Source organism: Coregonus lavaretus (genome assembly GCF_964263955.1).
Source record: "Coregonus lavaretus genome assembly, chromosome: 12".
In the NCBI taxonomy this organism is placed as follows: domain Eukaryota; kingdom Metazoa; phylum Chordata; class Actinopteri; order Salmoniformes; family Salmonidae; genus Coregonus; species Coregonus lavaretus.
The window spans coordinates 7076835-7101143 of record NC_139999.1 but is presented as its reverse complement, the minus strand read 5'-3'; the positions used below and the strand labels follow the sequence as shown (position 1 = coordinate 7101143).

The window sequence follows — 24309 nt, the reverse complement described above, 5'->3', positions numbered from 1 at the left end:
TAGCAAGTCTATGTTCACTGAGTCTGTACATAGTCAAAGCTTTCCTTAAGTTTGGGTCAGTCACAGTGGTCAGGTATTCTGCCACTGTGTACTCTCTGTTTATGGCCAAATAGCATTCTAGTTTTCTCTGTTTGTTTGTTAATTCTTTCCAATGTGTCAAGTAATTCTCTTTTTGTTTTCTCATGATTTGGTTGGGTCTAATTGTGTTGTTGTTGTTGTCCTGGGGCTCTGTGGGGTCTGTTTGTGTTTGTGAACAGAGCCCCGGGACCAGCTTGCTTAGGGGACTCTTCTCCAAGATCATCTCTCTGTAGGTGATGGCTTTTTAATGGAAGGTTTGGGAATCGCTTCCTTTTAAGTGGTTATAGAATTTGGCTCTTGCCTTGTCTCTCAGATCGTTCACAGCTTTGTGGAAGTTACCTGTGGCGCTGATGTTGAGGCCGAGGTATGTATCGTTTTAACCGCACACTTGTTGTTTGTGTACATGGATTTTATAATGTTGTATGTTTTTCCCCCAACACCACTGTCCATCAATTTGTATAGCAGACCCTCATGCCAAATTGAGTCAAAAACTTTTTTGAAATAAACAAAGCATGAGAAGACTTTGCCTTTGTTTTGGTTTGTTTGTTTGTCAATTAGGGTGTGCAGGGTGAATACGTGGTCTGTCGTACGGTAATTTGGTAAAAAGACAATTTGACATTTGCTCAGTACATTGTTTTCACTGAGGAAATGAACTAGTCTGCTGTTAATGATAATCATGTATATTTTTTTTGATGTTTGTTCTTTGTTATAGGGCCAGAAAGATTGGAGAAGTGGTTTACCCATACATCTCCATTTTGGATAGATAGCTCTTCGTGTTGTTGTTTGTTAAGTGTTTTCCAATTTTCCCAGAAGTGGTTAGAGTCTATGGATTCTTCAATTACATTGAGCTGATTTCTAACGTGCTGTTCCTTCTTTTTCCGTAGTGTATTTCTGTATTGTTTTAAAGATTCACCATAGTGAAGGCGTAGGCTCAGGTTTTCTGGGTCTCTATGTTTTTGGTTGGATAGGTTTCTCAATTTCTTTCTTAGGTTTTTGGATTCTTCATCAAACCATTTATCACTGTTGTTACTTTTCTTTGGTTTTCTGTTAGAGATTTTTAGATTTGATAGGGAAGCTGAGAGGTCAAATATACTGTTTAGGTTTTCTACTGCCAAGTTTACACCTTCACTATTACAGTGGAACGTTTTGTCCAGGAAGTTGTCTAGAATGGATTGAATTTGTTGTTGCCTAATTGTTTTTTGGTAGGTTTCGACACGACTTTCCTTCCATCTATAGTATTTCTTAATATTATTCAGTTCCTTTGGCTTTGATGCCTTATGATTGAGTATTGCTCTGTTCAAGTAGACTGTGATTTTGCTGTGGTCTGATAGGGGTGTCAGTGGGCTGACTGTGAACGCTCTGAGAGACTCTGGGTTGAGGTCAGTGATAAAGTAGTCTACAGTACTACTGCCAAGAGATGAGCTATAGGTGTACCTACCATAGGATTCCCCTCGAAGCCTACCATTGACTATGTACATACCCAGTGTGCGACAGAGCTGCAGGAGTCGTGACCCATTTTTGTTGGTTATGTTGTCGTAGTTGTGCCTAGGGGGGCATATGGGGGAGGGAATGCTGTCACCTCCAGGTAGGTGTTTGTCCCCCTGTGTGCTGAGGGTGTCAGGTTCTTGTCAATTTCTGGCATTTAGGTCACCACAGACTAGTACATGTCCCTGGGTCTGGAAATGATTGATTTCACCCTCCAGGATGGAGAAGCTGTCTTCATTAAAGTATGGGGATTCTAGTGGGTGGATATATGTAGCACACAGCAGGACATCTCTCTCTCTCTCTCATAATCCACAGCACAGCAGCGTATTAACAAAGCACAATAATCTGTGACCCGACTCATGCCTTGGAGAATTACCGTAAAACCCTCCATACTGACTCATACCTTGGAGAATTACCGTAAAACCCTCCATACTGACTCATGCCTTGGAGAATTACCGTAAAACCTTCCATACTTACTCATGGCTTTTTCTCCTTATGAGGCTGCTTCCCACAGACAAGCCCCGCCCCCTGTCACTCAAGCAGCTCAGCTCCTCCTCCTCTCTGTTAGTCACTATTAGTGTGTGCATGACTGTTCGGTCATGCTGTCAACCCATTGGTCCAAACAAGAATGACGCTGCTTTCCACTTTGTTTGTTAATATAAGTCATTCTATTTCTAGGATTCCAACAGTTAACCCAAATGTTTTGATCTATATCGCATGTCAAAGCGCAATCGCAATATTGGATTTAAAAAAATCGCACTTTGAAAGTTTGTGTGTATGTGTTCTGTTGTAGTGTACACCTGAACCAGCTGACAAGAGTAAGCACAGCAGGTATAGCATGAAAGCTGATGGGATTCCCAACTACCTCACACATCCACAGTCCTTCTGCTACCCTGCATGGATCCACAAATGGAACAATTCATTACATGGTACAATTCAGTTTGGATCCATGCTATAGTGCTGCATCTATCTATTGACTATGTCTGTCTGTGTGTCTGTCTACAGTCAGGTAAAAAATGATTGGCACCCATAATAATCTCTTTCTCTGAGGAATTGTATTAGTATAAAATAATATAGTTTCCCTTTTTTTGCATACAATATAGCTCAGTATTTGTATGATTTATTTTATATAGTATTTATTGCTCATATTTATCAAGGGTGCCAATAATTTTGAACCTGACTTTCTATCTATCTACAGTGCCTTCAGAAAGTATTCATACCCCTTGACTTATTCCACATTTTGTTGTGTTACAGCCTAAATTCAAAATGGATTAAATAGATTTTCTTTGTGCAACATTTGCCCATTAGTCTTTTCAAAATTCTTCAAGCTTTGTCAAATTGGTTGTTGATCATTGCTCCGCAACTATTTTCAGGTCTTGCCATTGATTTTCAAGTAGATTTAAGTCAAAACTGTAACTCGGCCACTCAGGAACATTCACTGTCTTATTGGTAAGCAACTCCAGTGTATATTTGGCCTTGTGTTTTAGGTTATTGTCCTGCTGAAAGGTGAATTAATCTCCCAGTGTCTGGTGGAAAGCAGACTGAATCAGATTTTCCTCTAGGATTTTGCCTGTGCTTAGTTCCATTACGTTTCTTTATTATTATGAAAAAGTCCCGACTCCTTAATGATTACAAGCATACCCATAACATGATACAGCCACCACTATGCTTGAAAATATGGAAAGTGGTACTCAGTGATGTGTTACATTTTAGTCATTTAGCAGACGCTCTTATCCACAGTGAGTGCATACATTATTTTTGTATTTTATTTTTCATACTGGCCCCCCGTGGGAATCGAACCCACAACCCTGGCGTTGCAAACACCATGCTCTACCAACTGAGCTACATCCCTGCCAGCCATTCCCTCCCCTACCCTGGACGACGCTGCGCCAATTGTGCGCCGCCCCATGGGTCTCCCGGTCGCGGCCGGCTACGACAGAGCCTGGATTCGAACCAAGATCTCTAGTGGCACAGCTAGCACTGCGATGCAGTGCCTTAGACCACTGCGCCACTCGGGAGAACGAGTGGTGTATTGGATTTGCCCCAAACATAACACTTTGTATTCAGGACAAAAAGCTAATTGCTTAGCCAAATTTTTTGCAGTATTACTTTAGTGCCTTGTTGCAAACAGGATGCATGTTTTGGAATGTTTTTATTCTGTACAGGCTTCTTTCTTTTCCCTCTGTCAATTAGGTTAGTATTGTGGAGTAACTACAATGTTGTTGATCCATCCTCAGTTTTCTCCTATCACAGCCATTAAACTCTGTATCTGTTTTAAAGTCACCATTGGCCTTATGGTGAACTCCTTGAGCGGTTTCCTTCCTCTACGGCAACTGAGTTAGGAAGGACGCCTGTATCTTTGTAGTGACTGGGTGTATTGATACACCATCCAAAGTGTAATTAATAACTTCACCATGCTCAAAGACATATTCAATGTCTGTTTTTTTACATTTTTACCCATCTACCAATAGGTGTCCTTCTTTGCGAGGAATTGGACAACCTCCCTGGTCTTTGTGGTTGAATCTGTGTTTGAAATTCAATGCTCGACTGAGGGACCTTACAGATAATTGTATGTATGGGGTACAGAGATGAGGTAGTCATTCCAAAATCATGTTAAACAATATTATTGCACACAGAGTGAGTCCAACTTGTTATGTGACTTGTTAAGCACATTTTTACTCCTGAACTTATTTAGGCTTGCCATAACAAAAAGGGTTGAATACTTACTGACTCAAGACATTTCAGCTTTTATTAATTTATAAAAATGTCGAAAACATAATTCCACTTTGACGTTATGGGGTATTGTGTGTAGGCCAGTGACAAAAAACATCTAAATGTAATCCATTTTAAATTCAGGCTGTAACACATCAATCTATACTCCATCTATCTACACTACATGACCAAAAGTATGTGGACACCTGCTTGTCGAACATACAGTGGCTTGCGAAAGTATTCACCCTCCTTGGCATTTTTCCTATTTTGTTGCCTTACAACCTGGAATTAAAATATATGTTTTGGAGGTTTGTATCATTTGATTTACACAAAATGTCTACCAACTTGAAGATGCAAAATATTTTTTCTTGTGAAACAAACAAGAAATAAAACAAAAAAACAGAATACTTGAGCGTGCATAACTATTCAGGCCCGCAAACGGGTTTAATCCGGCCCGCAAGATGATAAAAAAATAAAATAATAATAATAATAATAATAATTTTGTAAAATATAAAAATGCGCTGCAATTTTTCAATAAAATAAACTGCTGTTCCAATTGCGTCCACTGGATGGCGCAATAGCAATTGTGTTAAGCAAGCAAACTGTTTATACCGGGGCAGAGCAAGTAGGTCAAGCACGTGCAGCCAATGAGCTACTTTGTTTTGCCCGCGATATTTATTACGGCTTCTACTTTTAACATTATGTGCTTTGGCACCCTCATTGCCCCAATATGTCTCTGTCAAAAAAGAGAAAAGTGGACGCAGAGTGCAGAGTGTTCCAAGAAAAATGGTCATCCTCCTATTTATTCACGGAATTGAATGGGAAAGCTGTATGTTTGGTGTGTTCAGAGCATGTTGCAGTGCTGAAAGAATATAACCTTCGTCGCCACTATGTGAGTCTTCATGCCGACAAATATGACAACTTTCAAGGACAGCGGAGATGAGAGAAGGTGAATGAACTGTTGGCGGGTCTGAAGAATCAGCAGTCTGTGTTTACTCACAGCCGAGACATCAGTGACGCTGCAGTGAAAGCTAGCTACCTCATTGCTAATGAAATCGCAGTGGCTTCAAAACCATTTAGTGAGGGTGAATTTGTAAAAACATGCATGATGAAGGCAGCGGAGATTGTGTGCCCTGAAAAGCGGCAGGCTTTTGCAAATATCAGCCTGACAAGAAACACAGTTGCAGACAGGATTTCCGATCTTTCAGTGGATTTGGACAGCCAGTTGAAGCAAAAAGTAAAGTCATTTATTGCGTTTTCGGTTGCAATTGATGAAAGCACGGACATTACAGATGTTGCACAACTGGCCATTTTCATCCGCGGAGTTGATGACACATTGACCGTCACCGAGGAGTTCGTGGAGTTGGTGCCGATGACAGATACAATCACAGCAGCTGATATTTTTACCGCACTCGTCGGCGCGCTGGACAGGGTCGGAGTGGACTGGTCCCGCGCTGTCAGCCTGGCTACAGATGGTGCGCATTATTTTTATCTACATTTCTGCCTGAGAAATGACACCCTGATATAGTTCTGTGATCTGTGAAACAGTTCTGTTAATCACTGAGGCATTGTGTGTTTGTGTGTTCTTTGTCCTCAGAACATTCAAATAACTTGAGGTGTTTTATGATTAATAGTGATGTTGTGCTTTTGGACACTGTCCTCAGGCTCCAGCTTTATGTTTATATGTTTTTATGTTGATGTGCTATTGTTTTTAATTGATTTTATTTTATTTGTATATTTAACCTATTCTTGACTCTGTGGTTCTTGCACTTGTTTGGGGAACAGGATTTCATTATTTTTATCTACATTTCTGCCTGAGAAATGACACCCTGATATAGTTCTGTGATCTGTGATATACTTCTGTGAATCACTGAGGCATTGTGTGTTTGTGTGTTCTTTGTCCTCAGAACTTTCAAATAACTTGAGGTGTTTTATGATTAATAGTGATGTTGTGCTTTTGGACACTGTCCTCAGGCTCCAGCTTTATGTTTATTTGTTTTTATGTTGATGTGCTATTGTTTTTAATTGATTTTATTTTATTTGTATATTTAACCTATTCTTGACTCTGTGGTTCTTGCACTTGTTTGGGGAACAGGATTTCATTATTTTTATCTACATTTCTGCCTGAGAAATGACACCCTGATATAGTTCTGTGATCTGTGAAACAGTTCTGTTAATCACTGAGGCATTGTGTGTTTGTGTGTTCTTTGTCCTCAGAACTTTCAAATAACTTGAGGTGTTTTATGATTAATAGTGATGTTGTGCTTTTGGACACTGTCCTCAGGCTCCAGCTTTATGTTTATATGTTTTTATGTTGATGTGCTATTGTTTTTAATTGATTTTATTTTATTTGTATATTTAACCTATTCTTGACTCTGTGGTTCTTGCACTTGTTTGGGGAACAGGATTTCATTATTTTTATCTACATTTCTGCCTGAGAAATGACACCCTGATATAGTTATGTGATCTGTGAAACAGTTCTGTTAATCACTGAGGCATTGTGTGTTTGTGTGTTCTTTTTCTTTAGAATTTTCAAATAAACTTGACGTGTTTTATGATTAATAGTGATGTTGTGCTTGTACTATTTTGGACACACTGTCCTCAGGCTCCAGATTTATGTTGTATGTTGATCGTATTAAAACAAAGAAAACAATCTGAAGTTGTTGTTTTTAAGTTATATATACCATGATTTTTCCGGTCCGGCCCACTTGGGAATAGATTTTCCTCCATGTGGCCCCTGAGCTAAAATGAGTTTGACACCCCTGTCCTAGACGTTTCCACTTCACAATAACAGCACTTACAGTTGACCAGGGCAGCTCTTTCAGGGCAGAAATTTGACGAACTGACTTGTTGGAAAGGTGGCATTCTATGACGGTGCCACGTTGAAAGTCACTGAGCTCTTCAGTAAGGCCATTCTAGTGCCAATGTTTGTCTATGGAGATTGCATGGCTGTGTGCTCGATTTTATACACCTGTCAGCAACGGGCGTGCCTGAAATAGCCGAATCCACTAATTTGAAGGGGTGTCCACACATACACTATACTGTATTTACGAAATTATCTATCTATCTATCTATCTAACTATGAGCCTCTTCACACTTACTAGACTTTTTGTAAAAATACCTTCATCTTATTACCATATTTTATAATATTATTCAAATGTAAACTTGTGTACTTGCTACATCTCAGCCGCTACCTCCGGAGGTACGACACTCGCCCAACAGTTGCCCCCCTTGGAGCAGGGCAGTGTGAACTGTCCTAGATGTAGCGTGTGACATAGTAAGAAATCAGCTGTAAAAAACGGGGGGCTATGATGGAACCAGATTATTTTTTATAATCAGGTCATATGGTTTTATAAATAAATCCTGGAAAAACTCCTGGCCCTAGGGAGGATGAAAACATGAAAACCCTTTACACAGACAAAGAGACAACAACTGCGATTGGACAAAAACTAACAGGGCTGAGCTTGCAGTATGCAGGGTTGCATGTGTAGGCCTTCCCAGCTAGCACATTTGGTTCCTCTGAAGTTGTGGGAACGTATGTTTTTGGTTTCCCATTGGTTCTGGGAATGAAATCATAAGTTTCCTGACCATTCTTTTTTTTACGTTCAGAGAACGGAAGTGAAAATGTAGCCTATTTTGGGAATATTAATGTTTTGGTTGCAGGGAGGTTCTGAGAGTGTTTTTACTATGGTTCCCTAAAAGTTTTCCTGGGAGGTTTTATTAACGTTCTGAGAATGGAAATTCTAGGTTATTAGAAGGTAAATACATAACGTTCTGAGAGCATGTTTCAATAAGACTTTTAATAACACTGCAGGCTTAGCTTGGATTAACTGTAAACTTGAAGCACTGATATGATACATGGATATTCATTTGCTTAGGCATTAATCATGCAAACACATACTTTTTTTATTGTGGCATAGTGTCAGTGAGTTTCAAACTTATGATCTTCTGTTCTCTAGCCATGGAATTAGTCCACAAGCACTCATTTAAGATCAGGTGTGGCCAATTAGTGAGCACGGCCAACACACCTGAACACACTTAACAAGATAGAGAGTTTTATTAACTTCTAAGAACGGAATGTGTGTTTTTAAATAACATTCTTAGAACGTTCTTTAAATGTTACTAATGTTTTCTTGTGGTTTTTATGGAAAGTTTTCTTAATGTTCTGAAAACATGGCTTTAAATAGAACCACGAGGAACCCTGCAGAAAATGTCATGCTGAAGTACTGAAATGTGTTGTTTCTTAACGTTCTCGGTACAATTTGATAACATTACTTTAAATAGAACCATGAGGAAACCTGTAGGAAACGATATGCTGAAGAACTGAAATTCCCCCCTAAGAAACATATGGTTCTCAGAACGTAATGTGCTAGCTGGGTATCCTGCACCATTCCAAGAACTTGTGGGAAGGTTGTATACAAAATAACCATAGGCTACCATGCTCTCACCAAGCTCTAAGAAACATATAGTTCTCAGAACGTTATGTTCTAGCTGGGTTTGCATCTGTAATTAAAAAGATACTCATACAGTATGTCAGCCCTATAGTGTTGATTGATTAATTCCAGTCAATCATTTTGGATTAAAAAAGGCCTAGGTAGCCTAGCAACAAGAAATGTGAATATAAACCAAAAATTTGATCACGTTCACAGTTTCTCAGAAACCAAATAAATGGGCCTATTTTAGGCTATGAAAACATGACGTTAAGTACCCAGATGGGATCAGAGCGGTTTCTCTAGGCTACATGCAGCTGGGCGAGAAAATAAACACTTTAATTTTCACATACATGCCTGTGAATCGATTCATTATTCAAGAGTGTAATATATTTTAGAATAAAAAAGTTTCTGTCATTGTTGAATAGTTTGTGCTTAACTGGCTAGTAATGGCTCAATTTGAGCTGCGGACCAAGAATGTTGCTTTGCCAGCCACAACGAAAGTTAAAGGCAAGGACGTAATGTGAATTGAAAAGTATAATTCTCCGTCGCCAGCCCACTCCTCAGACTCTCCTTCATAGTGGTAGTGGGACATAGGGCCTACGTCTAGACTTTTATCAGAGCTCTAGCCGTGGAGCTAGAAAACATCAAGATGCAGAATAGAACAGAACAGGGACAGGACAAGTACGAAAACAGGAAACCGCTTTCAGAGCAGCAGAACACAAAGTGTACGTTGAGGTCGTCTCGTTCGCCTCATCCCTTCTTACCACCGTCTTATCTCTCGACACTGGCGGCCATTGCTATGTCTTTCCCTCTTAATTACCACAATGAGTGAAATTAGGACATGACTCACCCTGTTACGACCATGTTGGCCAATATGAATAGGTTATAGCATGGAGAGAGACAGAGATAGGTTGGCCAATATGAATAGGTTATAGCATGGAGAGAGAGAGAGAGAGAGAGAGAGAGAGAGAGAGAGAGAGAGAGAGAGAGAGAGAGAGACAGGTTGAGACTACTCTCTCGTGACAGACTATTTATATAAATGCAGTTGGCCAATGTGTGCGAGATTTGGTTCTGGGTTCTGAAAATAGATACTAAAGTCCTACACCCAGAGAAACACCCAGAGAAACACCCAGATAGTGCATGACTGTGTGTATATTTAGCGCATGCATACATGTGAGAAAAATACGTGGACCTACTCACCATGTCTGTGGTCAGTCTTGATGTCAGCTGGTCAGCTCCAATGAGTCATACAGAAGAAGAGGAGGAGGTTCTATGATGCAATCTGCCTCAGTAACCACCCAGCTGGCCAGTCAACAGTCAACCTTCCAAACCAATTAAGACACATTGGACTGGTCAGTCACACGTTAGCCTAGAGTCTGATCACTGGCAGATGGGATAGGATTAGGGGACTACCCAATGAGGAGTTAAGGAGGCTAGTGGCAATGCCAACTCACACACATACCAAGGCACACACGAACGCACGCTCGCACACACACACCATCTCACTCTTAATCGTAGTTGACTGATCTTGGATCAACTCAGTGAACTCCAAGTCACCCTGTGCTACCCTCCCATAAAGCACCAATTTACCTAGAGAGAGAGAGAGAGAGAGTCCAACTAAATACACCAACTAATGCATGTAGGGCAGAATTAGGCCCTTTGAGGAGAGGAGAGGAGAGGAGAGGAGAGGAGAGGAGAGGAGAGGAGAGGAGAGGAGAGGAGAGGAGAGGAGAGGAGAGGAGAGGAGAGGAGAGGAAGAGGAGAGGAAGAGGAGAGGGAGAGAAACAGAGAGAGACACTAGCCAGGCCTCTGGCCCACAGTCCCGTGCCGCGTGCAGCCCCAGCACAGCACAGCTCTCCGTAAATTGGTTCGCCTCATTGATCATTGATCCATGCTCACAGCTGTGAGCTGATTGGCCAACAGAACTGGACCTTACAGCTCTAACATCCTTACAACTCTAACTAACTCCAACTAGAACAAAGAACACGAAGCAATGAACATTTGGGAAAGTAATGTGATGTGTCACTGCCACTCTGAAATCACATCAGATTTATGTGATGTGGTGGTATGAACATAGAAATAAAACTGGAAACCCCATTCCAGTCAATGGGTCTGTGATGGAAGTCTAATTCTATGGGTATGTGTGAGTCGTCCTTGGTTATCACGCCAGACTCATAGACCCACAGAGACACAATGTATTATCTTACTTCATTTCTATTGGCTGATCTTTCAGAGAGGAGGAAGTAGAAGAGGAAGATAGTGAATTAGGAACTTCAAAAGGAATTTCTCACACACACAGACACACACACACACAGACACACACACACACAGGCACATTCATGCGCACACAGGCACACATACAGGCACACATACATGTTCTTTCGTCCTAACTGCTAGACTGGAGCTGCTGTTTTACCCTTCTGATGTGCCAGGGATCATGGATTAGATTAAATTAAATTACGCTATGCAGTTTGTTTAGTTTTGTTTTATCCATCCATACTGGATAAACACCAATATTAAATTGATAATTGTCAAAGGATCAACAGTGGTCCCTCCCTGCCCTGCCACCCTGCAACGACACTCACCCCAATTTGGATACAAACACGTGACTGTGTGCTTGCCTCACCCATGGTGGTATATAGAGTGAATCTCTCCCATGGTGGTATATAGTGTGAATATATCCCATGGTGGTATACAGAAGCCTTCAGAAGGAATTCAGACCCCTTGACTTTTTCCACATTGTTACGTTACAGCCTTATTCTAAAATGGATTAAATAAATAAATTCCTCAGCAATCTACACACAATACCTCATAATGACAACGCGAAAACAGGTTTTTAGAAATGTTTACAAATGTATAAGAAATTAAAAACAGAAATAACTTATTTACATAAGTATTCAGACCCTTTGCTATGAGACTCGAAATTGAGCTCAGGTGCATCCTGTTTCCATTGGTCATCCTTGAGATGTTTCTACAACTTGATTGGAGTCCACATGTGGTAAATTCAATTGATTGGACATGATTTGGAAAGACACACACACCTGTCTATATAAGGTCCCGCAGTTGACAGTGCATGTCAGAGCAAAAACCAAGCCATGAGGTCGAAGGAGTTGTCCGTAGAGCTCCGAGACAGGATTGTGTCGAGGCACAGATCTGGGGAAGGGTACCAAAACATTTCTGCAGCATTGAAGGTCCCCAAGAACACAGTGGCCTCCATCATTCTTAAATGGAAGAAGTTTGGAACCACCAAGGCTCTTCGTAGAGCTGGCCGCCCGGCCAAACTGAACAATTGGGAGAGAAGGGCCTTGGTCAGGGAGGTGACCAAGAACTCGATGGTCACTCTGACAGAGCTCTTGAGTTCCTCTGTGGAGATGGGAGAACCTTCTAGAAGGACAACCATCTCTGCAGCACTCCACCAATCAGGCCTTTATGGTATTGGCCAGACGGAAGCCACTCCTCAGTAAAAGGCACATGACAGCCCACTTGGAGTTTGCCAAAAGGCACCTAAAGACTCTCAGACCATGAGAAACAAGATTATCTGGTCTGATCAAACCAAGATTGAACTCTTTGGCCTGAATGCCAAGCGTCACGTCTGGAGGAAACCTGGCACCATATCAATACTCAGTTAGTTGTGGTGCTGGTGACGTCAATACTCTGTTAGTTGTGGTGCTGGCAACATCAATCCTCAGTTAGTTGTGGTGCTGGCGACATCAATACTCAGTTAGTTGTGGTGCTGGTGACGTCAATCCTCAGTTAGTTGTGGTGCTGGTGACGTCAATACTCAGTTAGTTGTGGTGCTGGTGACATCAATACTCAGTTAGTTGTGGTGCTGGTGACATCAATACTCGGTTAGTTGTGGTGCTGGTGACATCAATACTCAGTTAGTTGTGGTGCTGGTCGCATCAAGCCTCAGTTAGTTGTGGTGCTGGTGACATCAATACTCGGTTAGTTGTGGTGCTGGCAACATCAATCCTCAGTTAGTTGTGGTGCTGGCAACATCAATCCTCAGTTAGTTGTGGTGCTGGCAACATCAACCCTCAGTTAGTTGTGGTGCTGGTGACGTCAATACTCAGTTAGTTGTGGTGCTGGCAACATCAATCCTCAGTTAGTTGTGGTGCTGGCGACATCAACCCTCAGTTAGTTGTGGTGCTGGTCGCGTCAATACTCAGTTAGTTGTGGTGCTGGTGACGTCAAAACTCAGTTCGTTGTGGTGCTGGCAACATCAAGCCTCAGTTAGTTGTGGTGCTGGTCGCGTCAATACTCAGTTAGTTGTGGTGCTGGTGACGTCAAAACTCAGTTCGTTGTGGTGCTGGCAACATCAAGCCTCAGTTAGTTGTGGTGCTGGTCGCGTCAATACTCAGTTAGTTGTGGTGCTGGTGACGTCAATACTCAGTTAGTTGTGGTGCTGGCAACATCAAGCCTCAGTTAGTTGTGGTGCTGGTGACATCAATACTCGGTTAGTTGTGGTGCTGGCAACATCAATCCTCAGTTAGTTGTGGTGCTCGCAACATCACCATCCTCAGTTAGTTGTGGTGCTGGCAACATCAACCCTCAGTTAGTTGTGGTGCTGGTGACGTCAATACTCAGTTAGTTGTGGTGCTGGTCGCGTCAATACTCAGTTAGTTGTGGTGCTGGTGACATCAATAATCAGTTAGTTGTGGTGCTGGTGACATCAATACTCAGTTAGTTGTGGTGCTGGTGACATCAATACTCAGTTAGTTGTGGTGCTGGTGACATCAATACTCAGTTCGTTGTGGTGCTGGCATCATCAATCCTCAGTTAGTTGTGGTGCTCGCAACATCAATCCTCAGTTAGTTGTGGTGCTGGCAACATCAACCCTCAGTTAGTTGTGGTGCTGGTGACGTCAATACTCAGTTAGTTGTGGTGCTGGTCGCGTCAATACTCAGTTAGTTGTGGTGCTGGTGACATCAATAATCAGTTAGTTGTGGTGCTGGTGACATCAATACTCAGTTAGTTGTGGTGCTGGTGACATCAATACTCAGTTAGTTGTGGTGCTGGTGACATCAATACTCAGTTAGTTGTGGTGCTGGTGACATCAATACTCAGTTCGTTGTGGTGCTGGCAACATCAAACCTCAGTTAGTTGTGGTGCTGGCGACATCAATACTCAGTTAGTTGTGGTGCTGGCGACATCAATAATCAGTTAGTTGTGGTGCTGGTGACATCAATACTCAGTTAGTTGTGGTGCTGGTGACATCAATACTCAGTTAGTTGTGGTGCTGGTGACGTTAATTCTTAGTTAGTTGTGGTGCTGGCAACATCAATCCTCAGTTAGTTGTGGTGCTGGTGACATCAATACTCGGTTAGTTGTGGTGCTGGCAACATCAATCCTCAGTTAGTTGTGGTGCTGGTGACGTCAATACTTGGTTAGTTGTGGTGCTGGCAACATCAATCCTCAGTTAGTTGTGGTGCTGGTGACGTCAATACTCAGTTAGTTGTGGTAATGGCGACATCAATACTCAGTTAGTTGTGGTGCTGGTCGCGTCAATACTCAGTTAGTTGTGGTGCTGGTGACATCAATACTCAGTTAGTTGTGGTGCTGGCGACATCAATACTCAGTTAGTTGTGGTGCTGGTGACGTTAATCCTTAGTTAGTTGTGGTGCTGGCAACATCAATCCTCAGTTAGTTGTGGTGCTGGTCGTGTCAATACTCAGTTAGTTGTGGTGCTGGTGACGTCAATACTCATTTAGTTGTGGTGCTGGCGACATCAATACTCAGTTAGTTGTGGTGCTGGCGACGTCAATACTCAGTTAGTTGTGGTGCTGGCGACATCAATACTCAGTTAGTTGTGGTGCTGGTGACGTCAATACTCAGTTAGTTGTGGTGCTGGCGACATCAATACTCAGTTAGTTGTGGTGCTGGTGACATCAATACTCAGTTAGTTGTGGTGCTGGTGACATCAATACTCAGTTAGTTGTGGTGCTGGTGACGTCAAGGATGTGGCTGCAAGTCTGCAACTACAGCACGTACTCCCTTAATGTGATCACTATGTTGTCGCAGAAAATGGAAATTGTAGCGTATTCGAGGTTTAAAAAGACTTCTAAAGTTTGTAATTTCCACTTTAAAATGTCAGACTTGATTTATCCTAATGGAAAAATGTATCAAACCTTACAAAAATGTATATTAATTGATCAACAGTGGTCGCTCCCTGCCCTGCAATGACACTCCCTCCTATTTGGATACAACGTGACTGTGTTCTCGCCTCGCCCATGGTGGAGTGGAATATAGCCTAGTGTGAACATAGTCACAACTGGCTGGGCTGGTGTAACTAGAAAAAACGGCCTTTCACCATTTCTGCGCTCTCTGCTGTGTGAATCATTGATGAGAAACTGAAACACTGATACACTCTCTGGGGGCTGATGCGTCCAAAATGCCACTTTATTCGCTAAATAGTGCACTCTCTTTTGAACAATAGGGTTCCATTTCAGGTCAATCTGGGTCCCTGTCAGAGACTAGTTGCTATAGCCTGTCATAATGAAGGTGTGTTTTTGTGTGTGTGTGTGTGTGTGTGTGTGTGCTGTGTGTGTGTGTTCGTGAGAGAGAGAGAGAGAGAGAGAGAGAGAGAGAGAGAGAGAGAGAGAGAGAGAAAGAGAGGGTGGATCTGCTCAATACATTTTGTTAAACTGTAGCACACAAGTCATTATTGCAAATCCATGATGCAATCATTCTCAGCCTGTGGCTGTTACTCAATAAGGACTAAATGACTTGACTGATTTGCTAAACACCTTTGTAGCATGTGACTTTCTGGAAATATTCTCCAAACCTCACTGAATTATTCAGAAATAGGTTGATATTCATTTTAAAGTTGTTGTTTTTCGCTTTCCATATATTTGGATTTTGTAGTGAGACTTGTGTTTGAAAAACAGATTAATATAATATAAAAATGTAAGCCATAACTGCATTTTTACGTAGGTTTATGCAATGTGTTGTAATATATAATCTTTACTAATGCTTTTTAAAATTCCCCAGCAGGGCCATAACAGGGTCAGGGCATGCACACTTTTTTTCAGGACCATTAGGCCAGCTTAGCATTACAATAAGGCTTCGTCCCAAATGGCACCCTATATAGCGCACTACTTTTGACCATAGCCCTATGGGCCCTGGTCAAAAGTAGTGCACTAAATAGGAAAAAGGGTGCCATTTGGGAGAAAACCTAATTCATCCTGACATCACTTTACCTTTCATTGTATGTTTTGTTGTTAAAATGGAAACAGGACGGACTGTCAGGTTGTAGCTCTTACTGTTGTATGTTGTATAAATCTCAGTTCTCAAGACATCAATGGAGAAAAAGCATGGCAGTTTTCCAGAAATGGGTAGAATTAGAACCTATCTTTCACTTCCAGAAGGCTCTTGAACTCAGGCAGCACTCCAACACAACAACCTGTGGTTGCAGAGTAGAGAGGCTGGTTGACCCCATAGATACACACATCATTGGCTGAGCCCCAGTCTGAGGCTGTGTCCCAAATGGCAGCCTATTCCCTATATGGGCCCTGGTCGAAAAGTAGTGCACTATGGAGGGAATAGGGTGCCATTTGGAATGCTAGGGTGCCATTTGGAATGTAACCTGACTCCCACTGGCCTCCATGCCCATCCCAGAAGCCTGCAGCTCATCCACTGATGTTTCTGATGAAGAGCACAGAGAGCATTGATCCACCAGGGATGGGAGAGAGGCAGGGAGCTGTCACAAGCTATCAGCCAAGTCAAAGACCCACTTTCTGCAACAGTAACATCACAGTGGGAATCAGTCACAGAGCGTGTGATGTGGCCAGGGACCATTGCAGTGCATTAAACCACCCTATAGCCAGTGCAAACTCGAACACTGTAGCAACACAGAGAAACAGGTTCAGAGCACAGTGTACTGTATAAACAGCTCAAACAAACCTGTGGATGTTGTAGTGTATGTTGTAGTGTCCTGTCCTGTTGTGTCCTGTCCTGTTGTGTCCTGTCCTGTTTTGTCCTGTCCTGTTGTGTCCTGTCCTGTTTTGTCCTGTCCTGTTGTGTCCTGTTCTGTTGAGTCCTGTCCTGTTGTGTCCTGTCCTGTTGTGTCCTGTCCTGTTTTGTCCTGTCCTGTTGTGTCCTGTCCTGTTTTGTCCTGTCCTGTTGTGTCCTGTTCTGTTGAGTCCTGTCCTGTTGTGTCCTGTCCTGTTGTGTCCTGTCCTGTTGTGTCCTGTCCTGTTCTGTCCTGTCCTGTTGTGTCCTGTCCTGTTGTGTCCTGTCCTGTTCTGTCCTGTCCTGTTTTGTCCTGTCCTGTTGTGTCCTGTCCTGTTTTGTCCTGTCCTGTTGTGTCCTGTCCTGTTTTGTCCTGTCCTGTTGTGTCCTGTCCTGTTGTGTCCTGTTGTGTCCTGTCCTGTTGTGTCCTGTCCTGTTGTGTCCTGTCCTGTTGTGTCCTGTCCTGTTGTGTCCTGTTGTGTCCTGTCCTGTTGTGTCCTGTCCTGTTGTGTCCTGTCCTGTTGTGTCCTGTCCTGTTTTGGCCTGTCCTGTTGTGTCCTGTCCTGTTGTGGCCTGTGTAACTTATCTCTCTCTCTCCATAGAAGGTCACTGCTCCAAACACTCAAACTGATAGCACTGAGCTTAAAAACAGTTGAACTCAGAATTGACCAAAGTTACCTCGCTAACTCCTCAAACCTACTTCGTAGGATACCCCTCCGCTCTGCTCATACAGAGAGACAGATTACCAAACGGAAAGAAAACACAATGCTTCTAACTGTTTCCATTTCATCTGATCATGTGCTTTTTTTATTGGCTGTACCTTTAGTCAAAGTAGTGTAAGTGAAACATGCAAATTAGCAGTGGGCTTCAGACAAAGAGCCTTCTCACTTCTCGGACAGTCTCAGTCACACTGCTTCACACCTTTTATAGATTCTATGAGGTCATAGTTTCGGTGTTTGAGCTGAGAAAAACTGATGGAGAAAATGGAGAATACTAGAATGCTATTCTACTGCAGTGATGAAATATAGAAGAATACAACTGAAGTAAGTGTGATGATGGTCTCAGTGCATCTGAAACCTCAAAGCTGAGCTCACTCAGTCCCACAACCTCAAAGGATACCTCAGTGAAGCTATGCTTCATATCCTGTTCCAAGTAGACTTTCTCGATACTTTTGTTAATTTAACCCTTATTTTACCAGGTAAGTTGACTGAGAACACATTATCATTTACACCAACGACCTGGGGAATAATTACAGGGGAGAGGAGTGATGAATGAGCCAATTGGAAGCCGTGGATGATTAGGTGTCCATGATGGTATGAGGGCCAGATTTGGAATTTACTCAGGACACCGGGGTTAACACCTCTACTCTTACGATAAGTGCCATGGGATCTTTAGTGACCATAGAGAGTCAGGACACCCGTTTAACATCCCATCCGAAAGACGGCACCCTACACTGAAACTAAACAAAATCATACAGGATGTTGTAACAATACGAAGAGAACTTATTTGGTCCAAAATGTTACATCCTTGTGCTGCGTTATGGTTGGCGGGAAATTGTACATTCTTGTCTTGTATTATGGTTGGGGGAAAATGTTACATTCTTGTGTTGTATTATAGTTCGGAAAAAATGTTACATTCTTGTGTTGTATTATGATTGGGGGGAAAATGAAAATTATGAGCATTCAAATTTGACAGCACTAACAAAACAATTTGTGTTGTATACAGTATGAGTAATAAAACATAGTGGACATTTTATTATTTATTATTATTATTATTAAATTGAGCCTCTGTCAGTAAGGGCCAATGATGATCTATATCACCCAGTAGCCTACACCTGCTCGGCTGCTACAGACACCCCATCAGCTTGAGATGGACCCTCATAAATACTGCAAATAGTTTAACTTGGCAATTTCACCAAAGTACTACTGAGTACATACAACCACGAAATGTTTTGCTATTATAAAGTGCAGGTCTATTCATAGACGAGTTGTTTAATCATAATTATCAGGTGTTTTCAATGTGTATTATTTACTGACAACAACACCGTCATTAATAGCTCTGAAATTAAATATATAAATTAGTTGCAAAATGACTCAATAACTTATAGGCTATATAGTAACTGACAATTTCATTACATAGCTAACTGACAACTTGTGAACTACATAACAAAAAAGATGAGTATTTTAAATTTTCTAAATTACTTTTCAGAATAAAATATATAAATATGGGTCTCTAAATGCTAGAACAACCTAAAGTAAGCAGTTTCTCACCTTTAGGAGGTCGGTGCGATGTGTGTCATCAATTATTTTGCTATCAAAAACGGTGATCCCAGGGTACACCAGCGAGCGAACGATATCCTCAGAAATGATCGCATCCGCATCCTGCAGTGCTTTGCGATATTTGCACCATGTTCGCTTTCTCCTCTTGCCTGGCTACCCAAACTCCTTGCACAGGCCAAACGCTACGCCACGCCCACGGACGTCAGTTTCTTCTCCGATGGAGCAGCGGAAGAATTCAGTTTGAGTCGTCAGGCAATGTGTCCTCTGTCATGTGATGCAGCTTTAAAAAGCTGAAATCCATTTGAGCTTCGATGGGTATAAAATGTGCACAGCTGCATGCACTTTTACAGACTTGTGACATCACTCCACGTGTAGGTTATTATAATATTCATTCTCCTTCAGATGGTAAAAAGATATGTCTCGGTACATCAACGTATTTGGCCACCGATTGGCTAAAATATCCCATGTGATTTTGCATGAACCAATCAGATTTTGTGTAAGGAGCGCGTCAGTTTGTTGTAGCTACGTTTCAATACACACTGATGGGAATTGTGGTCCAACATAGTCTGATTGCATAGGTTTAACACATGTAGCGTACTGTAGAAAACTTCAATGTGCGCCATTTGCAAAAGGGGCAATTGACCGTGGTTGCATCAGCGCGTGGAGCAGCAGTTACCGGCAGAGTTACATGCTGTCAGATATTTTAATTGTCTTATAATTTCCAGTACTTTAGCAAGTTATATCTAGGTATTTCAGTCCAAAAGCAGTTGAATAGAGGCAGCTAGATGAAACTATTCGTGAGTGACGGAAATCCGCACTGTGTGAAGGTGTTAGCAGTGCTAGAACTTACTGGAGTCAAATGTGACGTTCAACATGTCAACCACGAAGGTAAGAGAACATTTAGCTAGGCGTGCTAGATGCTAGGTTGCTAGCTAACTGGCTAACACATAGGATGTTATGCTTTTGAAAGTCAGATCATTGATACCTTTTACATATCCCATTGGTACTGTAAACAAACAAACAAAATAAGGACACCACTAGGCTAGTTAGCTAGCAGATTTGTTTTTCTTGTAAAGAGGAGCCATTCATTTCATGGAGCCTGCCCGTCATGTTTGACACTGACAAATCAGATCCATCGACTCCACTTCTGTGGAATGTCAAGATTGATTGAATCTCAGAATAGAAGATAAGTATTCGGATTGAAGGGTAATGACAAATTCACCTAAGTACTATCAGCCAGTCACAGAGCTGGCACACAAGATCACATCCACTGCCCAAACACACACGCATACATACATACATACATACATACATACATACATACATACATACATACATACATACATACATACATACATACATTAAATCATTAATTGACCAGCTTGACCTGTGACAGCTGAGAACTGACCAGAAAAGGCTACAGCTAGGTCTATTGCCATGATTGTGTTGTTCCAACAATATACAGTACTGCTGTATGCCTCTTTCCCACCAGGTAAACACAATGTAGAGACAGTCCTCTGCATATTTCGTCTAGTGGCTTTACATTGTTTACATGGAATGCAGTCACTGAAAAAAGAACACAGATAGCTAGACCTTAGGTTTCTTAACACTAGAACCGCCATAGGCAAAGGCCACTGAGGTTAGATTTTTGTAAAAAAAAAATAAACCTATGCCCTGTTTCTTCACTCTTTTCCTAAATGTTTGTATTTTACACTGCTCATTTGTCAGAATTGTCTCTTTTTATGTTTTACTTTGTAAAAATAAGCTGTTACAGGACTGTTTTTATTTACTGTAACTCTATTACTAATCAAATTCATTGTAAGGGAAACAAAAACATGCTATGTGTTGCAGTAGGCCTTTAGAATAATGCAAAAACATATCCTTGAAGCTATCCAACTTGGGCAGGCTTTGCAGCCAGTCAGCCTGCAAAGCCGGCCCATAGAAACTATACCGAAACTAATTCCACACATAATAAGAGTTGTTAGCATATAGGCAAGATTAAATTGACAATAATCTGATGAGTGACAATATTAGGCCTATCAGTTGTCAAATTGTACATGAAGAGATTGGCGCATCTTGTAATTGACAGATGCAGCGAAAGGAGCATCACTTTATCAAGTCCTCCTTCAGAGTCACATGCAGGTAAAACATTGTGATTTCTTTATAGTGTCAGAAAGAGCATATTCTGCCGTTTCTATGACACTTACCTTTGTCAAATAACTCTCATAATTCAAGAGGTGCAGCTCCATTTCCAAATGTAACTTTTTCCAAGAGTATCTGTGCTTTCCATGCATTCAGCACATGGCCACTAACGCGGCAGCATTGCTCTGGCTACTAAGCAACATACAATTAGAATATGCAATTTATTTATGCAATTCATCCTTTACAATTGTTCATGCACTGTTGTTTTTGTTTAGGAATACAGCAAATCATTTCACCTGCGCACCTGGCTGGTTATATTATTATCTTTTTTCATTCCTATTTTGTCAAAAGAAGCTGTAACTGGACTTTATTATGTACTCTAACTCTATTTCTAATCAAATCTCCAAATTAAGCTGATCAAATGGATTACACTGTAATGTTTTTATTGTAAGGCAGGGGTGTCAAACTCATTTTAGCTCATGGGCCACATGGAGGAAAATCTATTCCCAAGTGGGCCGGACCGGAAAAATCATGGTATATATATATATATATATATATATATATATATATATATATATATATATATATATATATATATATATATATATATATATATATATATAACTTAAAAACAACAACTTCAGATTGTTTTCTTTGTTTTAATACGATCAACATACAACATAAAGCTGGAGCCTGAGGACATTGTGTCCAAAATAGTACAAGCACAACATCACTATTAATCATAAAACACGTCAAGTTTATTTGAAAATTCTAAAGAAAAAGAACACACAAACACACAATGCCTCAGTGATTAACAGAACTGTTTCACAGATCACAGAACTATATCAGGGTGTCATTTCTCAGGCAGAAATGTAGATAAAAATAATGAAATCCTGTTCCCCAAACAAGTGCAAGAACCACAGAGTCAAGAATAGGTTAAATATACAAATAAAATAAAAACAATTAAAAACAATAGCCCATCAACATAAAAACATATAAACATAAAGCTGGAGCCTGAGGACAGTGTCCAAAAGCACAACATCACTATTAATCATAAAACACCTCAAGTTATTTGAAAGTTCTGAGGACAAAGAACACACAAACACACAATGCCTCAGTGATTCACAGAAGTATATCACAGATCACAGAACTATATCAGGGTGTCATTTCTCAGTCAGAAATGTAGATAAAAATAATGAAATCCTGTTCCCCAAATAAGTGCAAGAACCACAGAGTCAAGAATAGCACATCAACATAAAAACATATAAACATAAATCTGAAAGCGTTGCTCAAACTCCCGTAACAGTCCCGTTATTTTATCTTTGAACCGCTTCATGTCTGCCACATACATTTACATTTTACATTTTAGTCATTTAGCAGACGCTCTTATCCAGAGCGACTTACAGTTAGTGCATACATTATTTTTTTTTCATACCCCCTGTGGGAATCGAACCCACAACCCTGGCGTTGCAAACGCCATGCTCTATCAACTGAGCTACATCCCTGCTGGCCATTCCCTCCCCTACCCTGGACGACGCTGGGCCAATTGCACGCCGCCCCATGGGTCTCCCGGTCGCGGCCGGCTACGACAGAGCCTGGATTCGAACCAGGATCTCTAGTGGCACAGCTAGCACTGCGATGCAGTGCCTTAGACCACTGCGCCACTCGGGAGACTATGTTGGGTCGCGCACACATTTTTCAGACAGGGGAAGTGAGCTGCATCACCACCGGCAAGTTGCGTCTTCCACAATGACAGCTTCAACTTGAAAGAACGTATGCTGTCATAATACTGCGTGACAACTTTGTTGCGCCCTTGCAGCTGTTTGTTCAAGTTATTCAGGTGCTCTGTAACATCCACCATAAATGCAAGGTCCTGCATCCATTCTGCGGAATGAAATTCTAACACTGGTTTGCCCTTTTCTTCCATGAACTGTTCAATTTCTTCTCGTAAATCAAAGAAACGCCTCAGCACAGCACCTCAGCTTAACCATCTTACCTCAGTGTGGTATGGCAGGCCATAGATGTGGTCTTTCTCTCTGAGAAGGCTGTCAAACTGACGGTGATTCAGGGTTCTGGATCGGATGAAATTAACAGTTTGGATGACCACCTTCATGACGTTATCCATCTTTAATGACTTGCAACACAAAGCCTCCTGGTGCAAAATACAGTGAAAAGTCAAAAAATCACGTCCTCCATTTGCAGATTGCACTTTCTCTCTGAACTTTGTCACAACGCCTGCTTTTTTCCCGATCATTGAGGGCGCACCATCTGTAGCCAGGCTGACAGCGCGGGACCAGTCCACTCCGACCCTGTCCAGCGCGCCGACGAGTGCGGTAAAAATATCAGCTGCTGTCGTTGTATCTGTCATCGGCACCAACTCCACGAACTCCTCGGTGACGGTCAATGTGTCATCAACTCCGCGGATGAAAATGGCCAGTTGTGCAACACCTGTAATGTCAGTGCGTTCATCAATTGCAACCGAAAACGCAATAAATGACTTTACTTTTTGCTTCAACTGGCTGTCCAAATCCACTGAAAGATCGGAAATCCTGTCTGCAACTGTGTTTCTTGTCAGGCTGATATTTGCAAAAGCCTGCCGCTTTTCAGGGCACACAATCTCCGCTGCCTCCATCATGCATGTTTTTACAAATTCACCCTCACTAAATGGTTTTGAAGCCACTGCGATTTCATTAGCAATGAGGTAGCTAGCTTTCACTGCAGCGTCAGTGATGTCTCGGCTGTGAGTAAACACAGACTGCTGTTTCTTCAGACCCGCCAACAGTTCATTCACCTTCTCTCATCTCCGCTGTCCTTGAAAGTTGTCATATTTGTCGGCATGAAGACTCACATAGTGGCGACGAAGGTTATATTCTTTCAGCACTGCAACATGCTCTGAACACACCAAACATACAGCTTTCCCATTCAATTCCGTGAATAAATAGGATGACCATTTTTCTTGGAACACTCTGCACTCTGCGTCCACTTTTCTCTTTTTTGACAGAGACATATTGGGGCAATGAGTGTGCCAAAGCACATAATGTTAAAAGTAGAAGCCGTAATAAATATCGCGGGCAAAACAAAGTAGCTCATTGGCTGCACGTGCTTGACCTACTTGCTCTGCCCCGGTATAAACAGTTTGCTTGCTTAACACAATTGCTATTGCGCCATCCAGTGGACGCAATTGGAACAGCAGTTTATTTTATTGAAAAATTGCAGCGCATTTTTATACT

General features: G+C 41.7%; 2 protein-coding genes across 3 annotated transcripts in view; one reads left to right on the top strand and one right to left on the bottom strand.

Annotated features, from left to right (window-relative positions):
- Positions 1-19028, bottom strand: part of LOC311138677 (rho GTPase-activating protein 15-like) — a 50247-nt gene extending 31219 nt beyond the window's left edge. For both annotated transcript variants that reach the window (XM_084173464.1, XM_084173465.1), the window contains exons 1-2: positions 18929-19028; positions 9909-10030 (exon numbers count right to left, since the gene is read on the bottom strand). The gene's annotated coding sequence lies outside the window, so the exon portion shown is untranslated. The remainder of the gene's footprint in view (positions 1-9908; positions 10031-18928) is intronic.
- A 549-nt stretch (positions 19029-19577) lies between these two features.
- Positions 19578-24309, top strand: part of mars1 (methionyl-tRNA synthetase 1) — a 35318-nt gene continuing 30586 nt past the window's right edge. The window contains exon 1 of the mRNA XM_084172989.1: positions 19578-19825. Coding sequence (XP_084029115.1) covers positions 19723-19825 — 103 coding nt within the window. The 5' untranslated portion in view covers positions 19578-19722. The remainder of the gene's footprint in view (positions 19826-24309) is intronic.